Here is a 13,388-nt window from a genome sequence, read left to right on the forward strand (position 1 = left end):
TTCTTACACAACCACAACCATTTTAACTGGTGGACCAGAAAACCAGCAGGATTCTTAAGACCCAGGACTGAAGGCCACTGGTAAGATCAGAGCAGAAATAGTTTCGGGTTACGACAGTAAAGTTTGCTGGCATCCTCTGAATGGATAGGCTCCATTCTTTGGCAGGGCGACTTTCCTCTTCTTCTCTTTCTGTCCATCCATCCATCAGCGTTTCAGTGTACACGGAATCTGACAACAATGTCATTAACAACGTCGCGTCATTTAACACTTCTTCAGAGTTCATCGTTTTTTCCACTTGTTTTCTTCTCGAACACTTAAAAAACTCTGTTGGGGGAAAATCGGGGGACAAATGGAGACACTAGTGCAGTCTTCGAGTCTCTCCGAAGCTAAAAGGAGTTTTCAGTTTCTTTAAAATATGTCCTCATTTAAGTGTTTGTCATTAATAACATCTTATTTGTTATTAAATGCATCAAATGCATATTAAGTGACTCCCTTCCCGTCATCGGAGTCACCGTGGTAACTGTCATGTGACTATTAATAGTTTTAAAAAGGAAATCATCTTTCCTTGATAATGGGGGGGGGGTGGGTGGGGGGGGGTTATTACAGTCTTTAAGCATCGTCCCCAAAAGGTTGAGCGAGGGCCCTTTAGTCTGAGACTGTGGAGGTTTACAGGTTCAGGTAAGAGATTTCAGTTGCTTGTTTAATCTTATGGGGATTTGATAACAGACATAAATCAGGGGCATATTTCTGTGTGTGCATGTGTGTAAGAGTGTGTGCGTGTAAAAGAGCAGGAGGTCATTAAAAAGTTGGTCAGAGTTTGAGTCGAAGCTCAGGTGGAGCAGACTGGGGCTAAGCTGTCCCCCCAACTTCCCGTCCTCAGACCTTGGCTTCCAGCAGCTCCAGGAAGAGTTTGTGCATTGGGACTTTGCCATCCTGCTTGATGCTGTAGAAGTGCTGCACAGCTTTGGTGGAGGTCTGGCGGAGCAGGGGGAGAGTCATGAGCAGCTTGCCTGCCCGGCGGGGATCCTCCTGGTGCTGGGAGGCCTCGTAGTCCTGCAGGGCCTCATGGAGCACATCCTGGAGCTTCTGCACTGCTTCCACATCTTCAATGTGCATGGAGTCTGGAGAAGGGTAAAAAAGAACAAAAGTTCTCAAGTGGACAAAAAGATACTTTACATTCTACATTCTAGTGCTGATTACTGGCTGAATCTGATCTCAGTTTTTGATCACTGTGTTTAATTTAAATCTTCCGTGAAAACATTAATAAAAGTAAAATGTGGGGGTGGTATGGGGGTGAATTTATTTGTTGTTGTTAATAGAATATGATGCAGATTCACACATGTATGCAGAAACTTGATGAGATGTTTTAGCATACTTATACTACTTATGTACTATTTTGTCGCTCTGAAAATAATGTTCAGCTTCCTACCGTTCGATAAAGTGGATCCTTTGAGAAATGTAAATATATGTGTTCCGTGTATTTTATCTGACTATAAATCAGCAAATAACATCAGGGTTTTAGTTGCAGACTGAGGAGAATCATGTGGAAAGCCCTAAAAAAATACAAATATGAATTTGCACTTTGCTATTAAACACCCTTTTAAAATGCCCAGACACTTTTAAACAGTGTTTTGATTTAAAACCATCTAGTTAAAGCTGAATCCTGGAATGGGGGCTTTAAATTCATGGGCTACTCCCTTCTCTGTCTTTAAAGTGCTGATCTGTGGGTGTGATGGATGGACAAAGAGACGAGTGGGAGGAGAAAAACGAAATAGACTTTGGGAATGATGGAGAGACGGTGGAACACCTGAGAGAGTGTGTGTGTGTGTGTGTGTGTGCCTGAACACATCTGTAATCTCTCTGTGTGTTTCAGCATATGGGGCACTAAAGGCTGAGAATGTCCCTCAATAATAATGCTGCATATTGCCCCTTGGGGAGGCAAAGTCTTAATGTGAGCTGGCCTTTAGCTCCCAACCTCCGATCAATGATTCTGATCAATGACAACATGCATGTTAAATAATAATCACAAGACAACTATTGATAGAACACCCCCATCACCCCACACCCCTAAATGCTAACAACCCTGCACACACACACAAACAGCAGAGAGCAGTTGTAGGCACATACCTGTACACACTAGGTAACACAACTGCATGTGCCATCGACTGTAATAAACGTGCTGTGGATATGAGCCCGACGCTAAATAACCACACTGATCTCCAAATAACACTGTGCCTACAGTAGAGTGCAGTGAAGAGTTTGTAGGTTTTGGTGGAAAAGAGGCAACATATGTAGCATCTGTGTGTGTTCCACAGTGAAGTGACTATGTCACTGTGTCCGCTAAACAAAACATACAGCTTACAGTGTGTGAAGGCAAAATAAATCCAACGTAACATGTGTGGACACAGCCACATACACACAGTTGTGTACATTTGCACAAACACAATCAAATGCACACCGTCGGATCAATAGAGTGTGATGCATGTATCAGTATGCAAGGCCAGACCAGTGCGCGGGTAGGATTCTATGGGGATCAATAGAAAACTCCATTGGCTTGGTTCTACTTTTACTTACTTTAAGTAAAAGTGGTTCATTTGACTTGTCGGGGTTTTTTCTACATATCTGCCCGGGGAACTATTTTACTGAACTATCTACTGAAATATTTGTTGTATCGTTTCTTGAGGTCAATTTACACACAGAACTTACTAGATACAGTACAATCTGCTGTTTATTATTTTTAATCAGTATTATCATTTGTTGAAAACTATAAGCACCAAAACCAATTTTAAATATTACAGTATTCTCTGTAGTATTATACAAATTTAAGAAGGAATTGAACATTAAAAGCATTAACGATACTATCAATTTGGAAGAAATGTTCTGTGCCGATAGTGGTGAGCTGACGTGTGCAGCATGTTTTAGATGATCCACATTGTGAGCAGAGAAAATGAGGAAGATATTAACTAAGGTTTTTAACACAAATGATTTCTGGCTGTGCAGCATGAACAAACCCTAATATCAGGTTGGTAATTCCCCTATTTACTGAGTGGAGCTCAGGGGAACCGACACTAGGATGCTAAAAGCAACCTTGTTGTGGGGACAGAAAAAAATCACCCAAATCGGCTCTGAATCCACTCTTCTTGGGAGTTTGGATTATGAGTAGAAATGTTTTGAGGCCAAATACGGAACCTCGCCTCATACAGCATTGGTAGAGTTTCTTCTGTAAAGTGCCACTCATGTCATGAGCATGTACAAAATCTACAATCTGATGTCTTCATACTGAAAGAACAGAACACAGAGTCTACAGTGACCATGAGTTCAACACGTTCCAAATGGTGTTTGATTAATATTTTGGGTTTAGTATTTAAGTTGGTAGACAATGCTGCTGCCTGCGCTGTGACCTGCAGTACAACAGCAGATGTTAATGAGCATAAGCACATAAGGCTGTTAAAACACACACGCGCACGCACACACACACACGTGCCTCTCGTTTCCCATGCTGGTCTTTACATGTGGGGCACGTTTGCTAACATTTCTTAAGGCTTGGCTTCATTAATGCAGACGATTAGCATCCTGTGAATTAATTAGTGTCAGTGCCCTTCAAAATGCTAATGCTAGCATTCTGTTGTCTTGAAGAGCAGGGAGAGAGTCTGGCCAGTGATGCAAACTTCTTATTTGGGTGTCAGCTGTTTCGATTTCAATCAGTTAAAGAAAGAGCCAATTTCAGATGGGAGTTTCCTTAGCACTGAGGTGAGCTTGAGAGGGGAAGAAACACTTTCTCCTTTTTTTTTTTTTTTTTTTGTCTTTAATGGTCACAAATTTGAATGGAGCTGAGCAACATGCCTTTTCCACAGGAGCAATAACGTTCCCATTCTACAGTTAGATTTCCAGCTAGCCTATTACTTTTGTAGCATTTCACTTTCATCTGCCTTCAGTAAAAATATTGATTTTGGTAGTATCCTGCCAATCAGGTATTCCTGCCATGGGAGAAACAACCATGATATCATGCAGTAAGTTTGCTTCATGTAAAAAAATAAAAGCATTTCCATAATAATTTAAGTCAATTTTCAAGCAAAACAACTAACCAAACCCGGGTCCAGCTTCTCTAGAATGTCCTCTGTATCTTAAAAAAAAAAAAAAAAGAAGCTTTGTTTTGTTTTGTCTTTGATTGGACTAATCAAACAATTTGAAGCTGTCACATTCGGACACTTTGTAATATTTACAGTCAGGGCTGTGCACAGACACCTTTTTACGACTTTATTAAAAAGAGTTACCTGTATTGGTACAGGTTTTATTTATCTGTTAAAATGAACACACTCACAAAGACGTGAATATGTTAATATTTAAGGTAATCGTTTAAGGTACTGGGAGCAGGGGCAGAGGCAAAGAATCGGAATCAGATCCCATCGCAGCTGCTGGACAGACCAATAGCAACTTTTAGTTGGACGGTGATGCCACAAGTCCCCATTAAAATGGTTTATAAAACTAAACTAAGAACTTTTAAGTAGTTTTTCCTGCGGTACGGGCCCTCATGTCAGAGGGCAGACAGAGAACTGCTTGCACACTGCCAGAGGCCCCTCTGTGCACGTGCTTGTTCATACTTTGATATTTCATGAAACAAGGAATTAAGTAAATAATCAAGGAAATAAGTAAAAGATTAACTTGCCACAAATTTCACCTAGATCATCATCATCATCAGTGCTAGTTAGAAGCAGACAGCTTTGTCAACTTTTAGTCAGCAGCGTCCAAGCACCAACAGACACACCTACACACGTACACTTTCAGAGCCAAGACATTGATTGTCACACAGCCTACAGGGAAACAATATGTCAATATCTTCAGCATAACAGTGTGTGCATATCTTTTCAGTGGGTGTGTGGACAAATTGTATACCAGCATTGCAAGCTTTCCTTTTTTTAACATTGTGGGGACATTTTGACAGGCCTCGATACCTTCAAGGTGGGATTTTACGATTCAGGACAGAAACAGGTTTACAGTAAGGCTGAGTTTAGGTGTTGTGGTTAATGTAAGTTTTACTGCATCAACGAATGTCCCTACAACAACAGAACGAGAGATGTTTTATATGCGGGTCTAGATATTTTTAGTATCTACTAATTTAATTACACACTCATACAGTACATCATCTTTAACTGTGAGATGAAACTGGCATATTTAGGAAAATGTGTGTGTGTCAGTGTGGCAGGATCTGAACAAAAGCCCCCTCCATCCCCATTCAAAGCTCTCCCAATGCATTCTCCCATTTAAACACATTGTATTGACAGCTCCCCCCTTGTAATTAAAGAGTACTGAAGAGCTGGCCGGCTTCCAAGACAAAGTTCAAAAGACGGGTCATGGGAGGAAGAAGGCGCGTGTGTGTGTGCGAGTGTGTGTGTGTTTGAGTGTGTCAGTCAGCTGTCGATGCAGCTGGACACATCAGAGAGGAGGCTTTATCGACAGACTTTGGGTTTTAATGATTTCACCTTATTTAACAGGCATCTGAAGAGGCGACTATGCTAATTGTAAAAGGGATCATCACTTTGTTTGGGGGTGGGTGGGAGGTGGGCTTCAGGTTGAAGATGTGTGTGTTTGTTCGGTCCGTCTGTGTGTGTATGCATGCGTAAAATAATTGCAGGCAAGTGAGATGTTTGAGTATGATGTGAGAAGAGAGCGTTGAAGTGGGAGGTTCGACAGCGGCAGGTGTTGTGAAAAATACCTCTGTTTGTGTAAGTGCGCACTATGTGTAGCAGCACGGAAATCAGTCATTGGATGGTTCCGTTTAAACGAGTCCCATGGGACTGGGGATTCCTACAATTAACTCCTTTCTTCACCAGTCGTGCGTCTGGCGGAAAACGACACACGAACAGAGAAGAAAAGACAAACAGGAGCATTTCTCACCTGAATTAGCCAAAGCGATGGCTTTGAGAGTAACAAATTCCTCCTTCTCTAGTTTCATAGATCTGTATTTCTTGACCAACTGAAGGATGGCGTTATTTAGGTCCAGAAGTCCAGCGAGCTTCGACTGGTCCTCATCCATTATGTAGTCCTCGGCATACACCAACTGGAGGGAAACACAGACATGTGGAGGGGGCTGCGAATAGATGCATGCTTACAGATTTCACGTGAGCAAAGACAAACACAAAGCAAAAGAAGCTAACCTTGTCTTCAAAGGACAGAGAGCGGTACACAACGCGCAGGATCAAGATCTCCATCCATGCACTCTGCAATAGACTCATCTGGTCTGCCAAGGACAGCGTGGAGAATCCTGGGAGCAGATTAAGACAGGGGAAAAACGGGTTTTACTATTGTTTCGCCAAACCAAAGAAAGCTCATGCAACATACAGAAATGAAGTACATGCTGACCTGTTCTTGTAAACGCACATTTGTATTGCTCTTCGTGATGCTGTTTCAAACGTACAGTCATGGCCAGGAATGAATTAGCATTTAAAAGTACTGAACTAACAAGGAAGAAAGGGAATGAAAAGAATAAAGCTTGTTTTGAAGTTAGTGAGAGGGTCAAGATTGGCCCTCCTCCCTTCCAGTCCTCCCTGTCCACCCTTCATCCATCCAGATGACCACAGTCCTCCTCCTCCCTCCTCCTCTCCTCCTCTCCCCTGTGCCCAGGGCTGTTCTCTGGGGAAAGGCAGCCCTTATCTCCCCCTGACACAACCTCCCATAGATCAATTCTGGCCATCGCTGCTGCACCCGCTCAAACACACACACACACACACACAAACACTAATTGCTGCTATGGCCTCAAACTCTTGCTTTCTCCAGTGTCAATCCGTGTCTTTCTATTTGCCTATGTCTAAATCTGTCTGTCTCTACAATCGCAATCCATGTCTTATTATCTCTCAGCGTTGAGCCACCACTAAGCATCTGAGTGTCTGATTCTGGCTTCAGCTTCTTTCATTCCATCAATCATGGTACATCTGTATGTCTGTTGTGTTTGGGTCTCCGTCTGTCTTACGGTTTGTCCTTACACATGTTCTAGTACATCGTCTTTTCTATTCCATTTTTGGTAATAATGTCACTTAATTTCATATCCATTAAATTAAGTGGACCAATCATTTGCTTGTTTCCTCCCTGTCTTCCTTTCTCTGTCGAGCTCTTTAATGGAACACCTGCCCACTCACACCTTTCCTCACAGCTGTCCTCTCTGCACACACCTGTCCATTCACACCTGCCTGTCTCCGTATGCGTGCGTTTTGTGTGTAGTGTTAGGTCTTCATAGGGAAGGCAAACACAGTGGCCCATGTGAGCGCACCTGTCAGACCTCACTGCAGCCCTGCGGTATGTGCTTGTGTGAGTGTGTGCGTGTTGGAGGTGCGGGCAGATGAGGAGGAAGAGATTTCTTTAACAACATCTGCTCCAGTGTGCCTCCTCTTGAGATGGAAAGTGTGTGATACGCTGCTTGTGTGTGCATGTGGTTAGGAGCTCTTATCTCAGAGTGTGTTGATGGGTAATGGCAGGCGTCTCATTATGTGCAGGTTGCAGGCCATTGTTTCTTGTGCTCTAATTCATTCTATATACAACTTTTAACAATTGTCAACAAACACACACACACACATAACACACACACGCATAATCATAGCCATAAATGCATAGGCACATAGTGGACTGAATTCAAATGTGTATGATTGACACGCACGCACGCACGCACACACGCACACACACACACACACACACACACACACACACACACACACACACACACACACACACACACACACACACACACTCAGAGCACAGTGAAGGGAGCAGTATCGTTGCCAACTGGCAGTGTCTTCTTCTACTTAATGAAATCATCAGAAGGGATTAGAGGTGAATTTCTTAAGGGGATCTTCATGCACACACACATGCACACGTACACACACACACAAACTCACACACACAGAGGCAGATGTCTTTAGGGGGTCCTTAGGACTTCACCACTCATTGTGGGCAGGGGAAATAAGCACTGGCATTTCTCAAATTAACACACACACTTAGTGAATCCTTTCAAACCCCAGGGTCAAGTGACGAGTAGTAGACATGGGTGAGGGGCTAATACAAGCTAATGGTATCACTGGTTGTGTGTTTTAACTTTGTTTCCCGAGTGTGTATTTTCAGCACTTTGGCACTGCAGCAACACTGAGCATTTAATTAATACAGACACATCATGACTAGAGAAATAAGCCCACACATGTTACCAAAAACACAAACACACACACACCAATAATTAAAACTCCCATGATTAATTTATTGAGCTGAAAGTGCAGCTTTTCTTATTCAGGTACATCAATGATTTTTATCAGGGTGTGGTCTGCGTTTATGTGTGTGTGTCAATGTGTGCGCGATGGCACTGTGTGTTTAAACATTACATGCATAATTGTACCGTGAATGTGCTGGATGGTCGTTTCATCAGCGTGTTTGTGATCTGTGTGTACGCACACATTCCTATACATACATTACGTTTCTGCGAGTGTCTGCATGTGCGTGTCTGTGTGTATTTCTGTGTATTTGTGTATGTGCCTCCCCGACCCCCTCCGCTCCACTCCTCACCAGCCTGTCTGCACCGTTCAGCCATCCAATGCTTCTTATCTGTCTGATTAATAGGCGGCCGGCTTCAGGACAAATTAATTAACAGATAACGCCATCTCTCCCTTCTTCCCTTCCCCCCCCTTTCTCATGAAGCGATCGATACAGCAGAAGAAAAGAAACATCAATGAGAATTTAGTGCTGATGATAGAGAGAGAGAGGGAGAGAGAGACATATTGATGGAGAGAGAGACCACAAGGAAGAGTGTGATGGAGGTGAGAAGAAAGTAAAGGCAGGAGAGACGTTGGTGGTGGGAGGGGTGGAGACCTTTCTTTCATACCTGTGATTTCACTTGAGAAAAGAAGGTTCCTTATTTGGCTCTAATTACATTTCCTTTCTGCTCATTGTTGATAAGGTATCGCATACTACGTGTGGAAGTGTGCGTGTGTGGACGCTCTACAGCCCGCGTGCTGTTTGCTGTGGCGATGCTGGCGTGAGTGAATACAATAAGGAACAAAGAAAGTCCAAACCTTTCATTGCCATTTTCTCAGTTTTAAGGGGACACTAAGTGTTCTACGCATTTGTCTTCTTAAAGTGTAGACGTCTGTTTACTTGCTACATAAAACATCTCAACCTAAAAACAGACAAGTGACACATTAAAGGAGAAACCTACGTAAAGTTGATTAAAGTGTCCCGGTTGGGCCATCATGTGCCACCACAACAGCTTCAGTTCGTGTTGGCATTGATTCTACAACTCGTATGAGCTCTGCTGAAGGGATGAAACCATTTTTCCAGAAGATATTTCCCCACTTGGTGTGCTGATGATGGTGGTGATGGAGAGCTCAACTGGGTTGAACCTGTGTCCCATGAAATTGTTATACTGGTCCTCTCCTCATTTATTCAGGTTCTCTGTTCATTTGACACCAGCGTGTATTTGGATCTGCAGCCTGCTCAAACATCTGTCACCTCTCGTCATCTGTGTTCTCCTTTCCTATAATGTTACAGTGTAAACCTGTAACCAAGTGCTAAAACATCACTCATGTCTGTTTACCTGTAGAATGGCTTACGTTCATATCTGTTTGGCTAAAAGGTTGTTTAAATTGTTTGAATTTAATGGAGGGGAAGAAGAAAAGGAGCCAGGAGCACTTTTTACAGCTAGCGAATAGCAACATAATAGTAAGGTAATAATTCAGAAAAAAATGAGGTAATATAAGGGTAAGAGCACAGTAATAATGGAGTAATACATTAGTATTAGCATCTTAATAGCTTGGTAATAGATCTGTATTAACAGAGTAATAGAGTGTAACGTTTCTGTGTGATGAGGCTAATTATGTTAACAATGAAATGATTGTTTTAAGTAATATCCTAGTATTTACTGAGGTTATAACTGGGTGATGTATGTATCTGGGTAATAGGACGTCACAACCACATGGAATCTAAGTACCAATGTGGAATCTAACGACTAAGAGCTACATTAACTACCCGGAAACGGACCAGGTCGTTTCTGTGTAATAACCATAAACGATAGCTGTAAAAACTCCCTGTTTCTACTTAACTTCGTGGTACTAAATTGTGGTAATAATGTAATGACCAGACCGCTCTCCAGAAGTGAACTACCGTCGTATCACGACAGGAAATCAGGAGAGTCCTCACAAGACGGCACTGGTATCCCTCAACAGCTGCAAATGGGATGATGTCAATCACACACTGTCTGTAATCTCTCTACATACTACACTACACACTCTCATTCACTGGGTTTTGCAGATTGTTTACCCATCATCCACCACAAGCATTTCTCTTAAGCTGCTGTGTGATGCGAGAATGTTTCTGCATTGAACCTGTTGCTAAGAAAAATATACAAGTGACTCTGTATCTGACAAAACTCCTTATAAGACTTTGTAAGAATCTTTACAAAAACTTGTTAAAATATACATTTTGTTTCTACCACACACACACGATCTAAGGGATGTTAAAGCTCAAGTTCACAACCCAATAGATGCGTTTAGTTTCATAAAGTATGTGTGTATTGTACGGTCTGTACATGTGTCTTGGCCTGTCTGCCAAAATATTAGGACCCTCTATTGTATCTATGAAAGTACAGAAGTGAGAGGGTGTGTGTGTGTGTGTGTGTGTGTGTGCCATACATTGGTCTGACAGAAAGAGGCTATAGTGCAGTCATGCAGACTTAACCTCTACTGCTTGCTCTTGTGCTCCCTTTTTTTTTCCTCTTCCCTTTGCTCTATCAGATACACACATAAAGACAAACAACACACACAAACACACGTCGATTCCCCAGCCACCCCGCAGCCTGTTTGTCTGCCAAATGAGTCCTGACTGCACGTTTACACCCGAGACCGCACAACAGTCTGGCACAGACGTACACACACATACAGAGCAGCCCTCTCTCACGCCCCAGTTGCTACACAGGCGCACACGAACACGCGTGTCCAGGAGGCCTACATTTGTTGTCTTGTGGTTACGGGGGGCAAATGGAAACTGGTGAGAACCGATTGTGATGCTTATGCGTACCTGTGCACTTGGGTGAGAATAGTTTGTGGAATTGGTGAAGCTATTCTTGTGTGTGTGTGTATGTATATAACTGAAACATGCAAGTGTGTGTGCATGTGTGTGTGTGGATTAATGCAACAGGTTTAAAAACTAGTTATTGTGCTGATCTGGTTGCCTCGTCATCATCAAACGTTCAATGTAAACTTGGTGCAGTATGTAAAATAAAATTAGCAGAATTAAAAGTAAGTTATATCTGTAAAAATTAGACACATGCACGTGTGCAAAATGCACATGCGGCGGAGCCATTTAGAATCATTTCATCTTATGACAATATTTTCTTAAACATGACATTGTGAGAGTTCACAACTTCATTAAATTTAGCATTTCTACATATGGCTCAGGAGGTGCCCATTCTACATGCCACTGGGCACAGTAGGTCCTAACCATATGCTGTCATGGTTACAATGCTAATACAAATGTGAGGCTACAACTTCACTACAATATTTGGGTTTAGTTAGACACAGAAATTATGTTATGGTTAGAAAACTGTACTAGTTGGTAGTACCTGGCCTACTGAATTGGGTTGGGATACAGAAGGCAGTGGGATCGCATCCCACCACATCAGGTGTGGCTCCGGCCGGTCCGTGCCGGTCCCGAGCCATGATAAAAACGGGAGGTTTGAGGCATGAAGGGCGTCAGTGCGGAACACATTCCGCTGTGGTGACCCATGAAGAGACAAGCCGAAAGCAGTTGACTTTAATAATGGTCAACGCAAATGAAGTGAGAATGAGTAAGTACGTGGCTGCCAGCAGAGAAACATGTCACCTCAGTGTTAATGAATGACATTTAACCTGAATTTGCCAATTAACAAGTTAACCCTGAGTGTGAAAAAACAATCATAATCTAATCTCCAGATTAGGGAATAGATATGACAGCCAGCTAATTTTTTTAATACTAAATTGTCTCATCAGCACCGTCACACTGGATGTTATTGCACTATCCTGAGGTTTTAGGCTAAGAGTGGACATCATTAAATGTGATCCCGAATACTAATATCTGGACATTATAAGCCCAGTTTTAGACAGAGCAAAATGTTGTGGCTTGTCTTTTAAATATTTCCAAAGGTTGTCACATATAAAAAAAATTTGAACATTTGAGAGGTTTGCGTTAGGGCATAAAATGACAAGCTGAGCGCTTCTTTTATTTTTTTAATTTAAATCAGATTACATATAATACAAAATACAGACAGTATGGTGGTCCCTCTGTAGCAACGGTAGCAGACCCTACTACTGTGTGTCTGACCAGCTGCTTGCTCGGTTACAGTACACTGCGTGCCATCCTATTAGATCGCGGCTTCAGGACACATTTAACAGGAAACTTCTCTGACAGCAAAGATTCACATACTTATCAAGAGTTGTTAGTGCTGAAGTCATAAGAATAAACTTCACACATTGTCACTGAAATGTAACACAGCAGAGCACTATTGAGTTCACACTAAGCACAGTTAGACAAAATTGGACGCCAAAGGACCATTGTGGCCTATAGCATTAAACTGAGTAAAAAGCACCCAGTAATATTATTACAGACAATATGATGCCCAACAATGTTTCAACTGTGCAGGAAATGTGTTAATTGGCCCTCATCATATAAAAGATGACCTACTGTACATACAGTATGAATCAACAGCAGGTCTTCATTCTTTGAAAAAAGTCTCTTTCCAGTTACAACTTATTGCACCAAATGCATTTAAAGGAGGTCATGAGAACTGCGGCGTAAACAGTTTTTGATTGTAGCTGTGGATGAGGGGAGAACAGCGGATTGTCCATGTGCAGCAAGTACACGTATTGTGTTCTGCAGGGGACAGACTTAAGTCTACTGGCCCACTGAGAGAGAGATTGCATTGGGACACGTGAAGTTTCCAACAGTTATCAGCACATCGCTACACTGCATGCGTATGTGTGTGTGTGTTGGTTCTATAGACACACTGTGTTACGTGGCTCCAGTACGGTCTCTCTCAAACCCCTCTTTGTACCGTGTTTGTGTGCACATTGTTGCATGCTGTGCGATGTAAGCGCTCCCTTGTGATGCGTTTTTGGGTGTGTGGTTGTCTGCGCATTTCAAACGGTTTTGTACCATACGGCCAGACGCCGGCCCAAATGAACACAGACCCCCTGTGATGGCTTTGGCCATGCTGAAACAACACACACAAGGTATACACACACAAGAAGCTCATTGGCAATTGCTGTCTCGCTCTCTCACACACACACACACACACACACACACACACACACACACACACACACACACACACACACACACCAGCTGACCCGATTACACAGAGATGTGCAACGAGATGGAAACAA

At 42.5% G+C, this 13,388-nt stretch overlaps 1 protein-coding gene across 6 annotated transcripts in view; it reads right to left on the minus strand.

Moving 5' to 3' along the window:
* Positions 1-578: 578 nt before the first annotated feature.
* Positions 579-13,388, minus strand: part of esrrga (estrogen-related receptor gamma a) — a 102,744-nt gene continuing 89,934 nt past the window's right edge. For all 6 annotated transcript variants that reach the window (XM_067489051.1, XM_067489034.1, XM_067489018.1 and 3 more), the window contains exons 7-9: positions 6,156-6,262; positions 5,896-6,058; positions 579-1,121 (exon numbers count right to left, since the gene is read on the minus strand). In XM_067489051.1, the coding sequence (XP_067345152.1) occupies positions 877-1,121; positions 5,896-6,058; positions 6,156-6,262 (515 nt within the window). In that variant the 3' untranslated portion in view covers positions 579-876. The remainder of the gene's footprint in view (positions 1,122-5,895; positions 6,059-6,155; positions 6,263-13,388) is intronic.

Source organism: Channa argus, chromosome 2, assembly GCF_033026475.1.
Source record: "Channa argus isolate prfri chromosome 2, Channa argus male v1.0, whole genome shotgun sequence".
NCBI classification, from domain to species: domain Eukaryota; kingdom Metazoa; phylum Chordata; class Actinopteri; order Anabantiformes; family Channidae; genus Channa; species Channa argus.